This window comes from Puntigrus tetrazona, chromosome 8 (assembly GCF_018831695.1).
Source record: "Puntigrus tetrazona isolate hp1 chromosome 8, ASM1883169v1, whole genome shotgun sequence".
Lineage (NCBI taxonomy): Eukaryota > Metazoa > Chordata > Actinopteri > Cypriniformes > Cyprinidae > Puntigrus > Puntigrus tetrazona.
The window spans coordinates 20,198,435-20,216,717 of record NC_056706.1 but is presented as its reverse complement, the minus strand read 5'-3'; the positions used below and the strand labels follow the sequence as shown (position 1 = coordinate 20,216,717).

The following is an 18,283-nucleotide window of genomic DNA, read 5'->3' as shown; positions in this document are numbered from 1 at the left end:
TCTGTTTTCCTACATGTGTAACACAAGAAGGAGCGCAAATTATGAGCAAAGCCTCAATCTGCAGATTGAGTAAGGAAATACAGGAAATAGCTTCATCTACATACTTTGGCAGGCCACTCAGCCAGTTATATAAACAACATTTTGAGTCAGTTATGCCCATTAGCGTCTCACCGATGTTCAAGCAAACTGCCCCCGGAAAGGGAATGCGACTCGTGTTACAGCCAGAAATTCAGTCCATAAAAATGCCTTGTCGTCTGGAGTGGATTAGCCCGGGTTTGCTAAAGCAAGGAGGTGTTTGGTTATTCGCATGTGTTTTGGGAACTTCTCAGCTCCTTGAAGGTCCAACTGAGCCAACATTTCACGAAGCAGGAAATGAGGTAAACACCGATGTCCCGGCCAAAGGCGGGCGGCAATCCCCTCTCTAATGTTTTTCATATTTTCCGACGCAGTGGGCCATTTCTAATTATTTTAAATGAATTTCAGAGCAGACGTCGTACAAATGACCCCTCTGCGTCCGCAGTTTTGGGACATTTCTGAAAGACGCGTGTTGGATGTTATGTTAAACATGTTAAACAGCAGACGATGGTCCAGCTGAAGCATGTAAATTAGTAAACTATCCTGACTGGATCACAACACTGATAAAGGATTTCACTAACCGCCTTATTATCTCATCAAGCACAGCTTATTCATTGCTAGTTGTTTCTATTTTGCTTGGTCATTCTTATGTAAAATATAGTAACCAGGAAAGGATGTGCATGCAAATAGTTTTAGAAGTTAAACCTTAAAAGCAGGGGTCATCAGACTTGATCCTGGAGGACCAGTGTCCTGCAGAGTTTAGCGCCAAATTGACTCAACACACCTTTCTGGAAGTTTCCTGTGTATCTAGTAAAACCTTGATCAGCTGCTTCATGTGGGTTTGATTAGACATAAACCCTGCAGGACCCTGAACGTCCAGGACCATACTTGGTTACCAGTGATTAAAAGGATTTTAAAAATCCTTTACTTGGCTACATTACACTGTGAGTGGTTTCTGATAAATGGGTTGGCCTAACACCATAATAACATGGACACAAATCTTTTATTTTAGAGTTTAGTCAACGTCAAGAATTTAGATATGGATGCATATTACTAATTTGCATATTTAGGCATAAACTATGGCTACTAAAAATTATTGTTATTCTTGCCAAAGTTGTACATTCCAGTCTTAATAAGTATTAAAATATTAAATGTTTATGTTAAGTACTGTTTGAAAGTTAATAAAAAAAGTACATTTATCTCAGTAAAGGACTGTTTGAGTCAAAGGCATTTAATTATAAACTATGCCTGTTATTATTTATTTGTTTATTTATGTAGTTAGTAATTTGCTTAGCTGTTAAAAATAGAAAAATAATCTATGTCCAACCTAATTTAAAAATACATAATAAAATCCCAAGTCGGATGAAGTACTGAAATTTCATGAAAACAAAACAAACAAACTTTAGAGAGTGACTCCTACGGTACCGGAAGTCTATTTACAGTAGAAGGACCACAATTCCCATAAGGCGTCGGGGTTTTCAGTTACTGTGGAAAAGGGGGGGAAGGGAAGCCGAGATTGGAGGGAGAGAAACTGAGGTAAAAATTTGCAACTAATATTTAATACCTTTCATTCTAGCAGCGATACAAATGTGTAAATAGCAGTCAAGTACGGCAGCGCTGCGTTGTTTGCGCGTTTCGGCGGACACCGTGTCGTAAAAGACTAATTATAGGTAAGTTAGCTAAGCTAGAAACGAGAGTACAAAAAGATTGAGGCAGTTTAGCTCGAGCAGGTCGCGAGACAGACGCTTCACAGTCACTGACTTGAGATTTGGTAGCAAATAACATTTTTTTAAAGCAGTAATAACTACAGTAACGGCATGTCTTGAGTGCCGAGGTAAACGTGAGCGCTTCGCGTCGCTCGTTTAACTTGAACGGAACGAAGAGGGGGGCAGAAACGTACCGTTATTTGTGGCAGGAATAACTGTTATTATGCGAGTAAGTTGGTCAGTTCTCTGTTACGCTCGCTAGCCTTCAGATAAAGCTCGTGTGTTTAATGTATGCACCTCGATTCGCGGTCGCTTAAGTTCAGTGCGTGTAACTAGCGTCGTGCCTCCATATAACGGTTAATGTATCTTTTGTAAAGGTGTTTGACAGTTCGCTGGATGCTGTCATGCATTCACGCTGTGCCGCATTTGGAGCCGATGCACCCCGTCAGACGGCGCCGATTTAACTTGCATCACAGCGTTAATTGTCGAGCGGCACTTCGGCTTTCGAGTCGTCCGTCGCTTATGCGCGTTGTTATCGTGTGCAGTTAGTTTAGGGTTTGTGAGTCGGGATGTAGGTGACGTCACCTCTTAGCCCTTCTCCGCCTGTGAATGCAAGAGATCCAGTTATCCGTCTTATGGGAGCCGGCTGCACGTTAAACGCGCTGCTAAACGAGAGCGAGCCTTTGAGATGTCATCGGCGGTCATCGGCGATCGCGTTGCCGGTCTCCGTTTATTTCGATTTCAAAGGGATGCGGTCTTGATCAGGTGACGTCATGCTTTTCGGATGCCGATTTTCTGTGCAGCGCTCCTTTGCATCGCTTCACAACCAAAGCCGGAGAGTGCACGCACGCTTTTGTGTTTTGCGCGCGCTGTTGGTCGCGTTGCATGTGCATTTTTTTTTAAGTATGTGGTTATTATTCCGTTTGCATATTGTAATACTTATGATTGTGTATCCTGCAGAAACCCGTTCAGATGATGCTGTAGCTGTCGGTGGAAGGCCACAGGGAGTTTCTGACAAGACCCGTGCTATCTCTCCAAGCCATCAATAAACTCCCTTTTTAGTGACAGACTTCTGTAACAAGCCTCCAAGTCTGAATTTCGTTCCGCTTTCTGCTGAGATTTTGTCTTCAATACAGAGGCACTGACGGCTTCATCACTGCTGTACCCAATCTATTTCTGATTTGTACTTCATTTGCAACGCTCCAGTCTCACATAAGTGGACTTGTAGCAAGCCTAGCACTCGCCTATTGACGTGGCACAGGCCTGGTACAATTAGCACTCGACAGACTTGATAAATCCATCTCCAACAAGGCCATCACGATCTACAACTCGCTGCACAATCCCACTAGAAGCTAACCTCGGGCCTGTTACTATTCAAATTATGCTTCTGCTCCTTGGACCAACTCTGTTTCTACCAGCCCCTCTCTGAATCTCCAGAAGCGGCACAGTTAAACAATGCACTACTGAAAGCTCTTCTGCTGTTTCAATCCAAATCCACGCTTGTAGGACCGGGAGCAAGTGCTTCTGAAAGCATTAAAAGTGCTCTTCAACCATGTGTGTCCAGTGGGCAGTGTTTACAGTTGGCCTAGTCCACGGGATGGGTGGACAGTAGGGGACAACGAGACAGAGGACTCATGTCATGGAAGGGGTTGTTGCAGTCGCATTACATACTGAGGTATGTATGGCATCCCTACCTAGAGTGGTATTATTCTGCATTACAATTCCACAGGTTAAAAAAAGAAAAACACAAATTAGATGCTTAATGTCTCAGCTATTCAACTAGACGGCAATTAGATTAAATGAATGGCTAATTTTTACTTTAATGTCCTGCTTCTAGGGTTGTTTGATATTCTCTGTCTCTCTCACACACACACACACACACACAAATCTTTTTTTGATAATGAAAATTAAGCTCTGTTTTACTGAGTGTGTTTTTTTGCTGATACCTTGTCTGGTGCGTGACTGGACACTAAATCCGCCAGTAGGTGGCAGCAAGTCCTTGTCTTATTGAACAATTCATTGAATCATTCATTCAAAGGATTTGTTCAAAATGGCTCATTCATTCAGAAAGGAAAGGATTGTTTTTATGAACGGATTATATAATCATTCGCTCAATGGCTGTGCTTCCATTCATCCGTTTTAATGTACGTTTAGGATTATCCTATTAAAAAAAATAGTGATTGGGAATACCAAGAGGCACATAATTTTCAAAAATGTGCATAAAACAGTTACACACATAATGCATGATGGTACAGGATGACTAAACAGGATAACTAACTAGCAGTGGCTTAATTTATTGTGTTTTACCTGCTCACTCTGTGGCGCGAGTAATTCATAATATATGAAAATTATTTAATTGTGGCTTCTCTTACTTTGCTTAGTATGGCCGGGACAACAAAATCGATGCAGAAATGATTCATGGATCGATTCTGATCTCAGGTTTTAACAGCAGATGGCACTGCATGCTTTAGCCATTGCTCTTTTCCAAATGAACCTTACATTCATAAAATCCGAAAAGGCTGAAACGAATTACAAGGGTGTTCACAGTGTACTGTTTACATTAATCTATCATTATAAAAGCATTCTGAGCTAAGGTTAAATTTCTTGGCCGAATGCTCAAAATGAGAACAGAAACTAGAACAGAGCGCCATCTGCTGCTAAAATCTAAAATCAGAATCGCGACGCATTTGAAAATCTCAAATCCATTCTGCATTGATTTATCATCCCAGCCCGTTCCAGATTTATCTTTTCATTTTAACACAAACTCAGGTTTGAATTTAAATATAACGCAAGATTTGAATATCGGATTTATATCTGTTTTGTGATGACACATTTATGTGGCCAGGCGTAAATGAAAACGCTTTAACAAATCAGATATATATCCGATCGGCGAAAACTCGTGAAATAACTAGGTGTGAACAGGCACTAACAGTGTTTCCCAGCCCTGTTCCTGGAGTCACACCAACAATACACATTTTGAACAGTTTCTAATCAAGTACTTGTGATTCAGCTGAGCTTGTCAATGGAGACTATAAGACCTGAAATAAATCAGATAGGAGAGACCTCCAGAATGTGCACTGTTGGTGTGCGTTTAGGATCAAGGCTGGGAAACGGGAGTAACAAGTCTTTTAATGGAATCCAAAAAACTCCCACATTTTGTACGATTTTTTTGGAGGTGCAGGTCTTTTCTCCGACATGATTTTGTGTGGCAATAGTAGCTATGCAATAAATTAAGATAGTTTTTCTCCTGTAACACCACCTGTTATGTTATGGCTCTTGATTATTTACAATATTATTATTTGTCTAGTGTTAACATGATATTTTATTATATTTATTGCATTTTATTTTTTAAATATCATGGTTCTCATCAAATATGTTGTGACGTGTCTAATCAGAATTGAAGATTTTTTTCATCAATTACTGAATGATAATTTAGCCCCTTTCCTGAAAAGCTGTACTGTTTGAACTGTAATCCGGGCTGATTTTGTAATGTTGGGGTATGCATCAATTAGGAGTGTAGCGATATGAATATTGTGTATTGTACGGTTCACCTGCATTTTCCAGATCAAAGTGATCATCCTTATCCCCTTGTTAGTGGAGACTTGAGTGAGCAGAGCGTGTCATTATTAACTAGTTTGGAGTGCACTTGCCAAACGGAGCGATTTTTTTTTTTTTTTTTTTTTATTCCTCACTATCTTTAGCTGGGATGTTCCTGTGACAACAAACTCGTCGCTGTTTTAATAAATGTTTATTTACAGCAGTTATGCTAACAACAATAAAAAAAACATTTTATATTGGAAAATGTATTTTAAAATACGCTAATATATAAAAACTGTGTAAAAAAGTGTAAAACTTTTTTTTAATATAAAGTAAAAAAAAAAAAAAATGATTTCATGCCATCCCTCAGCCAATCTGCTGACGCACATCATGCTGCGTTCGTTGTCATGGGAACATCCTGTCTGAAGAGAATGAGAGGAAATTACATCTCTCCCTTTGCCAAGTGCATTGAACATGACTAAATAAAGACATGCCCTGCTCACTCCAAAGTCCTCACTAACAAGGGGATAAGGATGATCACTTTGATTTGGGAAATGACCACAAACCGTACGATACACGAATCATTACGCTCATAGCATCTATACATTTGGTGCTGCATTGCAAAATTCTTAACAGGTGTGATAAAGCTGCTATACTATCCTTTAAACATCCTCTCTTTGTCCCCCAACACCGCCCCCCCCCAAACGGCACAGAGGGAATTTCTCTACATGACAACTACACTGATTAGGGAGATCTAGTCTAAATTATAAGCACTATAGCCTGCACTGCATTATGTTTGTACAGTGCATGTAATTTTTTTAATGGATATTTCGTTTCCCTTTGAAATTTGTTTTGCTTTGCGCTTTCATGTACATGTTTCATGACAATGCACTAAGGCGAAAGGCTGTTACATAACATTGCATAGTTGTGAACTCGGCTTATAGTTTGAATTGAAAATGCTTTAATAGAATTAATTTCAGATGTATTCTTTTGTTTGAAATGCAGTTTAATTTTAAACATTTGTGGTAGCTTTTCAGAAAAAAGAAAAGGAGTAACATTACCAATGTAGATATTTTGTGATAAATACCTGTTTATGTGTATTATAGCCTATATGTATTTTGATTTCTTCCTTTTTAGGGCTTGAATGGTTTTCCACAAGAATGTAAACAGACAGAGGATCTTACCAATGGCCACTCCAAATGCACAACTGTGAGAAACTCTGCTAAAATATGTTCATTAAAGCTAGGTCTTTTGAATATCTGCATGCATCACGAATGCTTCCTGTTGATGCCTTTTTTTTTTTTTCTTTTTTTTTTTTAATAGATCCTAAATGGACTGACTCCAGGTAACGGCATCAAAGACAATGGCAACTTGAATGGCAACCCTTATCTCAAAGCTGTCCCAGTGAGTATTTCACTTACAGTCACATGGTTTTCTGTGCTCCTGGTTTGAATAGCAATGGTGATGGTGTGAACTTGTGTAGATCTCAGCGCTGAAACAGAATGGGCTGTTACAGTCACTGGCAGCAGGAGGCAATCAGACTAAAACAGAAGGTAAAGACTTCATCACAATATTACACAGAATGATGTCAGTAGTTCAACAACAATGTGTGTGCGTGATTTTTGTCTGTCTAGAGGTGAGCTTGGAGGTGGAGCGAGCACAAGAGGAGTGGGATGCCCTGGAGAACATCCAACCAGGTGAGACCAATTACCTTGTCACCATGGAAACAACGTCCTGTCAGCCTGGATACTGAGCACATTACGTCACCGTGACTAAGCATACGCCCCTACCCTGGAGAGATGGCATCACCTCCTTGGCTAAAATAGATACATTACGAAACCTGATCACTGTCAGATACAATCTGGAGCATCGGCACCTCTTGATGAGATATCTGGGCAACAAGTGGGCAATCATTTTACGGCATGTGGATATCCACATATAAATTGTATGTGTTTGTGAAATATCAATACAGTGCTTTCTTCCAAACAATAATTAATCTACAGTTGCACAAAGTATCTGCCAGTAATCAAAAAGAGGCAGAAAAACATGTCATTATACTGCGTGAAAAGAAAATATCTGTTGTGTAGAATTTAGAGCTGTCAAAGTTAATGTGATAACGCATTAGCGTAATCTTACCTGAACAGTTTTTTAACTGTTGGAAAGAGTAACATTAACTTGGATTCCTTATTTCAAGACAAGGTTGCCAGGTCTGTGTTTTTATCCAATGATTTAAATAATAAATGAATTTTGATGAACGCAAATGTGCCATGACAGAATGCTGTAGCTCTTTAATTCAAACGACTGTTTAAGTGTCTAGATTTAGCATAGAAATTAAAAACAGAAAGCATGTTGGAAGATACAGTACAACTTACTGAAATGTATCATGTAATCACTCAAACAGTGTTACAAATGCGTAGATCCAGACATTTTATTAAGGTAATTCACTCAGTGTAAAAGACTGCTGTGTTTTGACAGAGGCAGTAAAGCGCAAACAGGAAGGCTACATGCAAATGTAACAGCAGGGCTTAGCAGAGGATCAGTTCCACACAACCAGTCAGAAATTACATTTCATGAGCCTTCAGTACACAAAAAATAGTTCAAAATGGACATTGTCACATTCATGTTTATAAAGCAAATTTGCAATGGTCTCTTGTCAATAAACAGTGTTTTCACTTTTGTAGTTCTTGCTGAGGATCTCACTCCATCACCACTGATTTCCTTCAATGAGGCTCTGCAGCATTTTCAGACCACTGATCTTGGAGACCTGCTTGTAAGTTTAAGTAACTGTTCACTATGGCTACATTCACACAGCATGAGAATACAGTTGTCATTTACTCTCTTCTTTTTTCTTTGTTTTTAAACTTGTTCTTTTCCTCTATTAGAAGAACATTCAGCCCACCATTCGCAGAACTGGATTGGCTGCCATCACTCATTTCCTGTTTGGTCCTCCTCGGCTACATAAAGACCTTGTAGAGGAGAGAGACTTGGTGTTTGCCATCGCACAGTGTGAGTAGAACATGTGTCCAAACAAGTCAAGCTTTATTTCTATGACTATATTCATCTCTTCAGTAACTCTCCAATGGATTGTTTTCGGTGTTGATGAACCAGTTAAAGTGCCCCTATTAAGGATTTGTAAAAATGACCTTTTATGCAGCTCTAAGTGAAAGAAAACATCTTGTAAAGTTTTACATTTGAAAGTCCCCCATTTGTTAAGTTATTGTCTCTTAAAATAGAGTCAGAACGAATCCTAAGCCGTTTCCTGCTGAGGTCAACCTGAAACATTAGCATATTGCCCGCCCACTTGTTGGTCATTTTACCTAGGTCTCCATAAAAAATACTAATCCTTTTTTTTGCCACCAAGTTCAACTATTGTAGAGTTAAAAATAACAGTTTCCCTAGGAACGCTGTACACAAAGCAGCACTGCACTTTACATATTATGAGACAGTTAAATTGTATGCATGTCAACCTGTTGTTGGGGACTCCGAAAACCAGAATATGAACTTTTCAGTACACATAATAGGGGCACTTTAAATTATCTGGAAAATACAAGCTAGAGCAGAATTAAGATTTAAAGAAAAGTCAAAGCATAGAGAAAGAATTTTTCAGCAGGATATAGTTAAGTGCTGATGAAAGAGTTGCGTTTTCAGCTGCCTTTTGAATGTTGTCAGGCATTTGTCCTTCCAAGGTAGGGTTGGGAGGATCTTTGCTTTGGCATAGAACACCTGATACTCACTTACTGACTGTGGGCTTGTGGAGGGGCTGTAGACTCATAGGAGTGAGTTGAGGTAGAACGGTGCAGAGTCTGATGCTTGCATGCAGAACAGTCACGGTGTATTGAACTTGATGTGACATGGGAGCTCTCGGTCTCATTGAAGATCGGTCTTGTTGCTGCATTCCCAATCAATCCTTTGTAGAGGTTTTATTGGATATAAATCGAAGTCCAAGCAGAAGAGCATAGCAGCATACCACCACCTGGAGAACTTTTGTTAGGAAGTGCCCAATCTTCATACATGATCGTGCTGTCCTTGCAATGTGGTCTTTGACGGTCAGCTGGTTACCAAAGATTAATCTGAACTTGATGGAATTATTGTTGATAAACCTTGCTGCACAGAAACAGTCTCTCGGACCATGCACAGATGGTTGTCTTTTACAATTAGTTGTCTTTCACTGCTGATTGACTGTTTAAAATCAATTCAAATTCCAATGCTGAAAAACCTGTGCAAATATAAGTTTTTGGGATCATGTAACACGGTAACATTATATGGGATTACATAGAGATTGTAGTCCAAACTCTATACCAGTTTCTATACAAATTTACATTAATCAGTTGTCTACCAGTATATTACCGACCCCTAGGAGAAGCTATTTGCCTGTATAATAGGTCCCATTGCTGTACAGATAAGTAGCATTTGCAGTATTGTAAAAGAACCCTATTCTATGTGTAAATATACAGTCCCCTCCGAAAGCATTGGGACAGTGAGGCCAATTCCTTTTCTTTTGCTGTAGACTGAAAGCATTTGGGTTTAACATCAAAAAATTAATACCGGGCAGGATTTTCATGCCAGTTTTTATTTCCAGGTATTTACATCTGGATCTGACCAATCACCTTTTGTTTGAACCCACCCATTTTTCATGTGAGCAAAAGTATTGGAATTCATGACTGACTGGTGTGTTTTGTTACTCAGGTGTGTCCAATCACAATGATTATTCAAACAGTAATTAGCACTGAATATTTCCGCTCAGTTTTGGTTTTGCCTGTTCAAACTGCATTTATGGTTAAGCGGTGTAACCAACATGAAAACCAGAGAGTTGTCCATGGGTGAAAAACAAGCAAGTGTGAAGCTGAGAGAAGAAAATCAATCAGAGCCATTGCGCACACATTGGCTGTAGCCACTTCAACCATCTGGAATGTCCTGAAGAAGAAAGAAGCCACTGGCCTACTAAATAACAGACATAGATCAGGAAGACCTAGGAAAACGGGAGTGAAGGTATCACCATCTACTGTTCACAGAAGACTACATGATCACAAGTACAGAGGATACACCAGAAGATGCAAACCACTCATTAGCAAGAAGAATAGAAAGGTCGGAGTTTGCAGGGATGAGCCTCAAAAATTCTGTTTTATGGACTGAGACAAAGATGAACCTTGATCAGAGTGACAGAAAGGCTAAGGTTTGGAGAAAGAAAGGATCTGCTCATGATCCCAAACATACAAGCTCATCTGTGAAACACAGTGGAGTGGTTGTCATGGCTTGGGCTTGCATGGCTTCTTCTGGGACGGGCTCATTAATCTTCACTGATGTAATACATGATGGCAACAGCAAAATGAACTCCGACGTCTACAGAAACATTTTGTCTGCCGGTTAAAAAAAAAAGATGCAGCCAAACTTATTGGGAGATACAAAACACACTGCCAAAATAACAAAAGTTAATCAGGGGCAAGAAGTGGAAAGTTTTAGACCGGCCAGGTCAATCTCCAGGACTTAAACCCTATAGAGCACCCCTTTTACCCGCTAATGAGGAGACTAAAGTGGGTAACTCTCCAAAACCGACAACTGAAAGAGGCTGCACTGAAATCTTGGAAAAGCATCACAAAAGGAAGAATGCAAAAGTTTGGTGACGTCCGTAGGTCATTGTATTAATAGAAAATTAAGGATTTTAAATAATAAGTCACATGGTTTTCTTCTTCACTTTAATCTATATTAATTATATCTATTCCAATATGTTTGCTCGCATGAAAAATGGGTGGGTTCAAACTAAAGGTGATATCTTCTAAGATGCGTGTAAGATCCAGATGTAAATACCTGGAAATTAAAGCTGGCATGTAAATTTCTTGTCTGGTATTCATCTTATGATGTCAACCCCAAATGCTTTCAGTCTACAGCAAAAATGAAGGAATTGGCCTCACTGTTCCAATACTTTAGAGGGGACTGTAAAGGACATTTTGATTTTTAAATTTTATGACCCCATTTTTTTTTTTAAATGGACACTGCCTAAATGTCTTGTATATGTTGTCTTTGTGATTCTTTAGGTTCTCTGGATAATGGCCAGCCAGTTCACATGCGTGTGCTCCAGACTATCTACAGGAAATTGACCTGTACCCGAGCTGACTGCCCTCGCTATGGACCACACTGGGAGAACGTGGGCTTTCAAGGTACAGCAAAAAAGCACCTATGCTTAAATTGCCTATGCATAAAAAAATCAAGGCAATACATACAAATCATGAAATACAATTGACCAGTTTGTAATAATTGTTTTTGCATGTCCTTTATTTTCCAGGTTCAGACCCTGCTACAGATCTAAGGGGAACTGGTTTTCTGGGCCTCATGCACACTCTCTACTTCGTCATGGACCCAGAGATACTTCCACTTGCTAGAGAAATCTACAAACTCTCTCAGCACCCAGTCCAGGTGATGCAAAACACAACAAACAAATATAAACTTGCTACGACCTTATCCAAATTGTTCAAAGACAATGATATGCTCATTTTCATTTTCACCACCTGCAGAATTTTCCGTTTTGTGTGATGTCGATCAACATGACTCGTATCGCCCTGCACGCTCTCAGGGAGGAAGTGCTGTCCAAGTAAGTCGTCCCACAGTGCAGGATGCTGCAGCTTTTGAACATTAATTGGTGTTTATTTTGTACAGCATTAATTACATATTGTCAAGCTTTGAAATGATTTGGCTTGTGTTTGCCCTCTGTCTACGGTATCTGCTGTAGCCTTTCATAACCTCTGCAGTCGTTTCCATGGCAATAAAACATTTTGTTGCTTTGTGATGTCACACAGGGAGTGTAACCGAAGGCAACAGGTTGTGGCAGTGCTGAATGATTTTTATGTTGCAACGTTTCTGCACCTCTACCAGCTGTGGAAGAGCCAGCAGAAAACCATCTCTGACTCTGGCCATGTACTCAAAGGTGATTCTTCAGTTACAAATTAACAGTGCTGTACTCTATTTGTGCAGGGTATCATTTAGTGACATTCAGCATATGTTATAATTAACACTCATTGGTAAAAATGTTTTAAAGAGATCATAATCATTTTTCCCCTTAAAGTCCACTAAACTGCTAGTAAAGGTTTGCACCTAAAACACTTTCTCCTCTCACCGACCCTTTAAAAGCAGGTTTTTTTTTTGCTTCTGTACTTATAAGGGTTTACTTGCTAGCTTTTTGTTCATGCAATAATTACTTTGGGGTAAAAGTTAAAATTGATTTTGAGATCAGGACTATCAATCTTTCCGTAGACTGTTAGTTTGATTTGTGAATGGTTTTCGATTCCGCAATAATTTTTGCAAATTCAAAAATTAATTTTAAGCTACGGTTGTTATGTTGAGGTTGTTAACTTGAAATATCTGTAAAATTTCACAATTCTTGGTCATTTCCATACCAAAGAAAAGGCTAATACTAAGCAGTCAGTAATAAAACAAAAAGGAGACATAATACATACATAATTTTCAGTAGTTTACTTCCCTTACTATGACTCCATTAATTAATCTGCAACTAATTAAATGTTTATATATTTTAAAATAATAAAAGGTACTTTACTGAATTATTTTTTGCATTTTAAAAGGACAGGAACAAAAAAAAAAATCTATTTAAACCAAATGATTTTAAAAAATCCATGTTTCAAGATCAGTGCATGTTCTTTGGCAAAATTTGTAATCGATATGTCAAGAAAGCAGGGGGGAATCTTTGCAGTTGAAATGTGAAGGTGGGTGGAAACTATCTAAAGAGCTTTGTGTTTAACACGAGAGTTTATCTTGTGGGAAAAAAGAAAGCATGACCTTTCCCTTTTCTGCACTGTGATGCACAGAAGTGGAGCTCTTCGCTAAGAAGAACCCCAAGCAGATTCTCAAACGTCTCGAGGGCTACCTGAAGGAGAGACGTGCTGGGACAGGACACCGAACATCACCCGACACACTTAGCAACCCTTCACCTGGTGACACTGGGTCTCGAGCGGGGAGTCAGGGCGGCAAGGAGGGGAAAGAGATGAACTTCACTGGAGTGTGTGAGCTGCCACCTGAGATGGAGGGCGAGGCGAGACTCATTTGAGAGACAGAGAGGCATTGGATTTGTACAGTCTCGACCTATCTCTTGTGCGCTAACTTTGTCGTTCCCTCTGTTTTCTCGTTTCCTTTCTGTCCTTTCATGCTTAAGTACACTCAGAGACAAGTCTATGTTGTAACTGTAGTTGCTAAAAAGTATGAAACTCTTCGCTGTCTTTTTTTCCGCTAGAGTACCTATTGGCTCTTCTATGAAAGACTAGATTTAGTTGCCAAGTTTAAAAGGAGAATCTCAGAATTACCGCTTCAGTGGCAGCAGCTTGTCTTGAAGCTGTCAGGAGGAAAGAGACTCTGTTTACAGGCCTCGTGTGTGTGTGTCCAGTTGCAGAGGAGAGGGCTGCAGAAGCCAGCAAGCACCTTACCCACTACTGTGGTATTGAGTGAGAGTGACTTCCTGTGTGTGATGGCCTGACTGTTTAGGCATGTTTTTGATTGAGACTAGTCTAGTGAAAGCCTTGTGATCCTCGAGGTCATTTGAACATGTTCACTGTGACCGAGTCAATGTTCAAGAAAGTTGGCAGAGTTTATATTGATGTTGGCTCTTTACTCTTCACTGTTGAAAAATGGAATGAGGTATGAAAACATTGGATGGAAATAGCCTCAATAGGCCAAAGCTTTTTTTTGTTGTTCCTTTAGAGAGATAAATGTCACCGTATGATTCAGAGATTGTTTGACATGTTTCTGTTGGCAGAAACTCTTCAACAAGAGCCTGAAATTGTAAAGTCAGGGCTTTTTTTTTTTTTTTTGATGGGAAAGTGCATTTTAGTGACTTGTAGACCAAAATGTATGGATGTTTGAGTATATACTTTGCAGTTCAGTTACAAGGCTATAACATTGACACTTGCAGACTTGAATTATCAGCTAAATTTATTTAACTGTTTGAGCTTTGAGCTAAAATTAGGGCAGTAATCAAAGTTAAATGTGATATTTGGAGGTGTTGTTATGCTTGTCTGCATGAAGCAAATCCTACGTTTCCTCTAATGATAACAGGTACATTCCAGTTTTAAGTAGTCATAACTTGATGTTGAACATGTTGACGTGTTGTGGACGAGAGTGAGAATGATCCCACACCGTTAAACTTACTGGATAATTTCTGGTATCCCGGATGAGCCCCCAATTTATGTCGTGAAACCCTATAATGCCAGAAATGGTCCTAAAAAGTTCTCGGTTACTTGTTAAGGTATTTCTCATGTGCTACTGCATTCTCAAGATGTCTGCTAGTTTGTCCCGAGAGAATAGATGGTGTATGTTAAACAGTTGGATAGTGATTAGGTTGTTACAGCTCCCGGGAAGCACTTTTAGCAGTGAAAGTGTTTAAACTGATAGGAAGACATGGCTTTAATAAAACATTAGCCAGGATTCTGCAGGTCATTTAAGCCGTATGCTATACGTAACGTAACAAATTTTTTCTTCAGAGATGCATGAGACACGTTGAAAATTTAAATAGTAAAAAGCCAGTTACTCTAGGGAACTTCTTGCATACAGCCTTCAAATAGACACGTGAGACCTGTGCATAGTGTAGTACACAGTGAGACTTGTCGATTTTAAAAAAAAAAAAAAACGGAACACTTTATTTGCTGTCGAGCCACATCAGGTTAGTGCAGAAAATAGTTGAGAATTTGATGTATTTTTGTCATTTGCGTCTTGTTCTCCCTAGTCCAGGTCCAATAAAGATGCGAGGGGTTGCAAGATTCACGTGAACTGACAGTGACGTACTGTACATTTGGTAAAAACTTGATGAGGGGGGAAGTCTTTCCCTCCCTTTGCAACCCTATTCTGCACTCTCGTCTTGTTAGCATGTCAGGTAGCGCTAGAGATGTAGCATCCAGGAATCGTTGTTTTAAATTCCTTGTTAAAAAAAGCTTGTTAATCTAACTTGGTATGGTTGCATATGTTTGTCTAAGTTACCTAGTCCAAAGTGTTGTTGTACAATATGAGTACAGTGCGTTCTGTATGTTTCAGGTTTGATTTTACGCTCTAATTTGATTCTTTTGTAGTTTTTATTTTTCTTAAACGACACATGAATATAAATACTCAGTGGATGTATATTAGAAGTCCTGTCACTTTAGCCAGTTTAATTTTATATAAAGCAGAGTAGTATTTTATAAACTTGAATAAGAGCAAAGCATGATGGAAAACGAATGTTTATATACAAAGGCAAATCACCCTTTCCTGGGTTATTTACTAGTTTGGCTGGTTTGTATTAGTTTAGATAAGCAGGTTCAACACTTTCGTAATCCGTCTGTTTATCCAAGTGAACTCGGTGCAGTTCAGTGCTGTTTTGTTTTCCACACTGACCTGCTGAAAGCAACATTAACACTAAGAAAGGGTGAATTAGGATGTTGCCAAATAGTTTACCGGTTGATTTCAGTGTCGAACTGTTGAGAGAATACGGTAGAGAGCACACATGTATTTCCTTCTCCTTTAGGATATTTCGAGCTGTTGTGTGCAGTTACTTCTCAAGCGTGTTTCTGTCTTGCTTGCTAGCTCGGAACGTCTTATGAACAATCAAACTTACAAATTGAGCAATCATTCATAACCCTGACCATGATATGAGCCTGGTTTGGCACCTTTTTTGTGTATACGTTCGCACAATTAGTTGCTCAGTGGTTGTTTTGCTGTTTTGTTTTTCAAGGAGAGGGTGGTCTGTTATGTGAGATGACTATTAAAGTGTTTGTGTATGTGTGTGTGTATATATTACATACACTATATATATATATATGTGTGTATATGTATGCGTGTATGTAATATACACACACTAATATATATATATATTATACACGCTATATATAAAACAATATATGATTGTAACAGTATGATTGTTACCGGGGCATAATATGCATACCTCAGGCTTCAGACAAATCTCTTCTGGGCAGACGTTTTATTGAGGACAGCCATGATCCCATGTCGTAGCACAAAATGGTGTGGTGTCTCTTGCAGTAATCTACCTAGCTTGGGAATGTACTGTATGTATATGTATGTACACTAATGCAGCACTGCAAAATATTGACTTCTACAGTATATATTTCTATAGCCCATGTTTGTGAAAACCGTAGTCTTACACGCTGAAATGCAAGCGAACCTTCGCTGGAGGATGTTTTTAACTATCTTAATGGTTTGACGTCAAAGCAAATCAGACGATTTTGTGGCCTTTGGTATTTGCTGTGCTTTCATGAATGGTTTTTTGCAATGTTACAATACGTCAAAAACGATTCACTCTACTATGGCACAAAGTAACAATATTTGTTTGGACCAAATGGAGCATTTGCGGGTTCGAAGCAGGTTTGGAGGTCGAGGTCTTTTAAACGGGAGATCTTGCCATCCTTGTATGTCAGAACCTCTCTGTTTTGATTTTCCCAGTGTGTTTTAGAAGAAAGCATTCCACAATACTTCATCTTTCTGGCCCACAGATGAATTTTTTTTTTCTGGAGAAACAAACCTACGTGTCAAGTTTGATTCATCGAGTTGCCCTGAATCAAATTACAGCAAGTCCAAAATATCCTGCACTTCATTTAAAGATGCATCATTATTGTCTGTTATGATCCTTCAGAGCATTTTATTATATCTGAACCTTGATTGTAGAATCCCTATTTTATAATGAAAATATATTTCAGAATATATGCGGTGGTACAGTGATGTATCGTATGAAGAGTAATAAATAAATGCAACTCAAAAAACAATGTTTAAGCGTTGCATTGTAATTGCTTGAGTGTGCTTTTGTTGAATTCTAGAATTGTAATGGTGTGTATTGGCCAGCAGGGGTCAGTCTACTGTAATGTCTGATGCGATCTCACCATCATATGCTTTCCTGCACTGAATGTGTTTCTTATCTGTTAAGTAATAACAATCAGGAATTGCTTTCCTTTTCATTGCTTTGTGAAGTGCTTACCATTTTTCAGATGTCTGAACACAGGAATTTGTGCTGAGTTATATAGCGAGAATGAATATAGTGTAGAGTACGAGAAGACCCACATGACATCTGTGCTGCAGACCTCCACAGATATGGAAACAGTATTCTGAAGGTCCTATGCATCTACTTGTTTGTTATTCTTCATTAATCGAGTGATTTGTTCAGCTTTCATAACAGAATTCCACAGATTGCGTCATAAGTTGAGTCAGAAGAAGCCAGAAATATTTTTGTTACAAAAACCCATCAATCTGCTTCAGAGCACATGTGATAAACCCCTGAAGGCATATAGGTCAGTTTCGTGACGGGTATATCCAAATTACAGAACTTCAAAATAATGGCTACTCTCTACCAGCTTGGATGAAAAACTGTGTTCGTCTGAAACTAGGATGGCTTGGGGGAGAGTAAAAAATATGACGTAGGTTATTCCTTTAATATTGCCAGTCGTACATTACTATAATTTAAAGGCATAGTTCAAATAAAAATAAAAAGCAGTTGAGAATTTATTTACCCTCAGACCATGTAAAATGTAAACTTGTTTATTTTCCTCACATCGAAATTCACCAACATATTTATTTGGCTTTTAACAGAGGCATAACACACAGTTTTACCCAATCTCATGTTAATCTTGAGTAACTATAGAGCAGTACTGCATCCTTTATCTCCAAAATGTCTTACGTTTTATCATATCTGTAAAACAAAGATACAGCTTCATAATTCTCTCTGAAAAAAAAAAAACCAGCTCCTGGAGGCGTCACAGGACATTAATTGTATTGTGGTGGTGTGAATTATTGTAATGTTTTTATCAGCTGTTTGGACTCTCATTCTGACGGCACCCATTCAACTGCAGAGGATCCATTGGTGAGCAAGTGATATAATGCTGCATTTGTCCAAAATCTGTTCTGAAGAAGAAACAAACTAACTTGCATTTTGAAATTTACATTTTTTAAGTGTTTTTCTCCTTCGTCCATAAATGAATACATTTGAATTCATT

The 18,283-nt window shown here is 38.9% G+C and overlaps 1 protein-coding gene across 5 annotated transcripts; it reads left to right on the top strand.

Moving 5' to 3' along the window:
• Positions 1–239: 239 nt before the first annotated feature.
• On the top strand, positions 240–17,062 carry elmod3 (ELMO/CED-12 domain containing 3). Of its 5 annotated transcripts, none has more exons than XM_043247674.1 (13): positions 240–377; positions 2,742–3,456; positions 6,456–6,527; positions 6,642–6,722; positions 6,802–6,871; positions 6,953–7,015; positions 8,000–8,088; positions 8,201–8,324; positions 11,351–11,473; positions 11,599–11,729; positions 11,828–11,904; positions 12,110–12,237; positions 13,133–17,062. In XM_043247674.1, the coding sequence occupies exons 2-13, from the start codon at positions 3,421–3,423 to the stop codon at positions 13,369–13,371; spliced, it is 1,233 nt and encodes a 410-aa protein (XP_043103609.1). In that variant the 5' UTR covers positions 240–377; positions 2,742–3,420; the 3' UTR covers positions 13,372–17,062. The 5 variants fall into 5 exon arrangements, with proteins under 5 accessions (XP_043103609.1, XP_043103606.1, XP_043103610.1 ...); XM_043247671.1 differs by lacking the exon at positions 240–377 and adding an exon at positions 1,498–1,611; XM_043247675.1 differs by lacking the exon at positions 240–377 and adding an exon at positions 1,618–1,745.
• Positions 17,063–18,283: the final 1,221 nt, after the last annotated feature.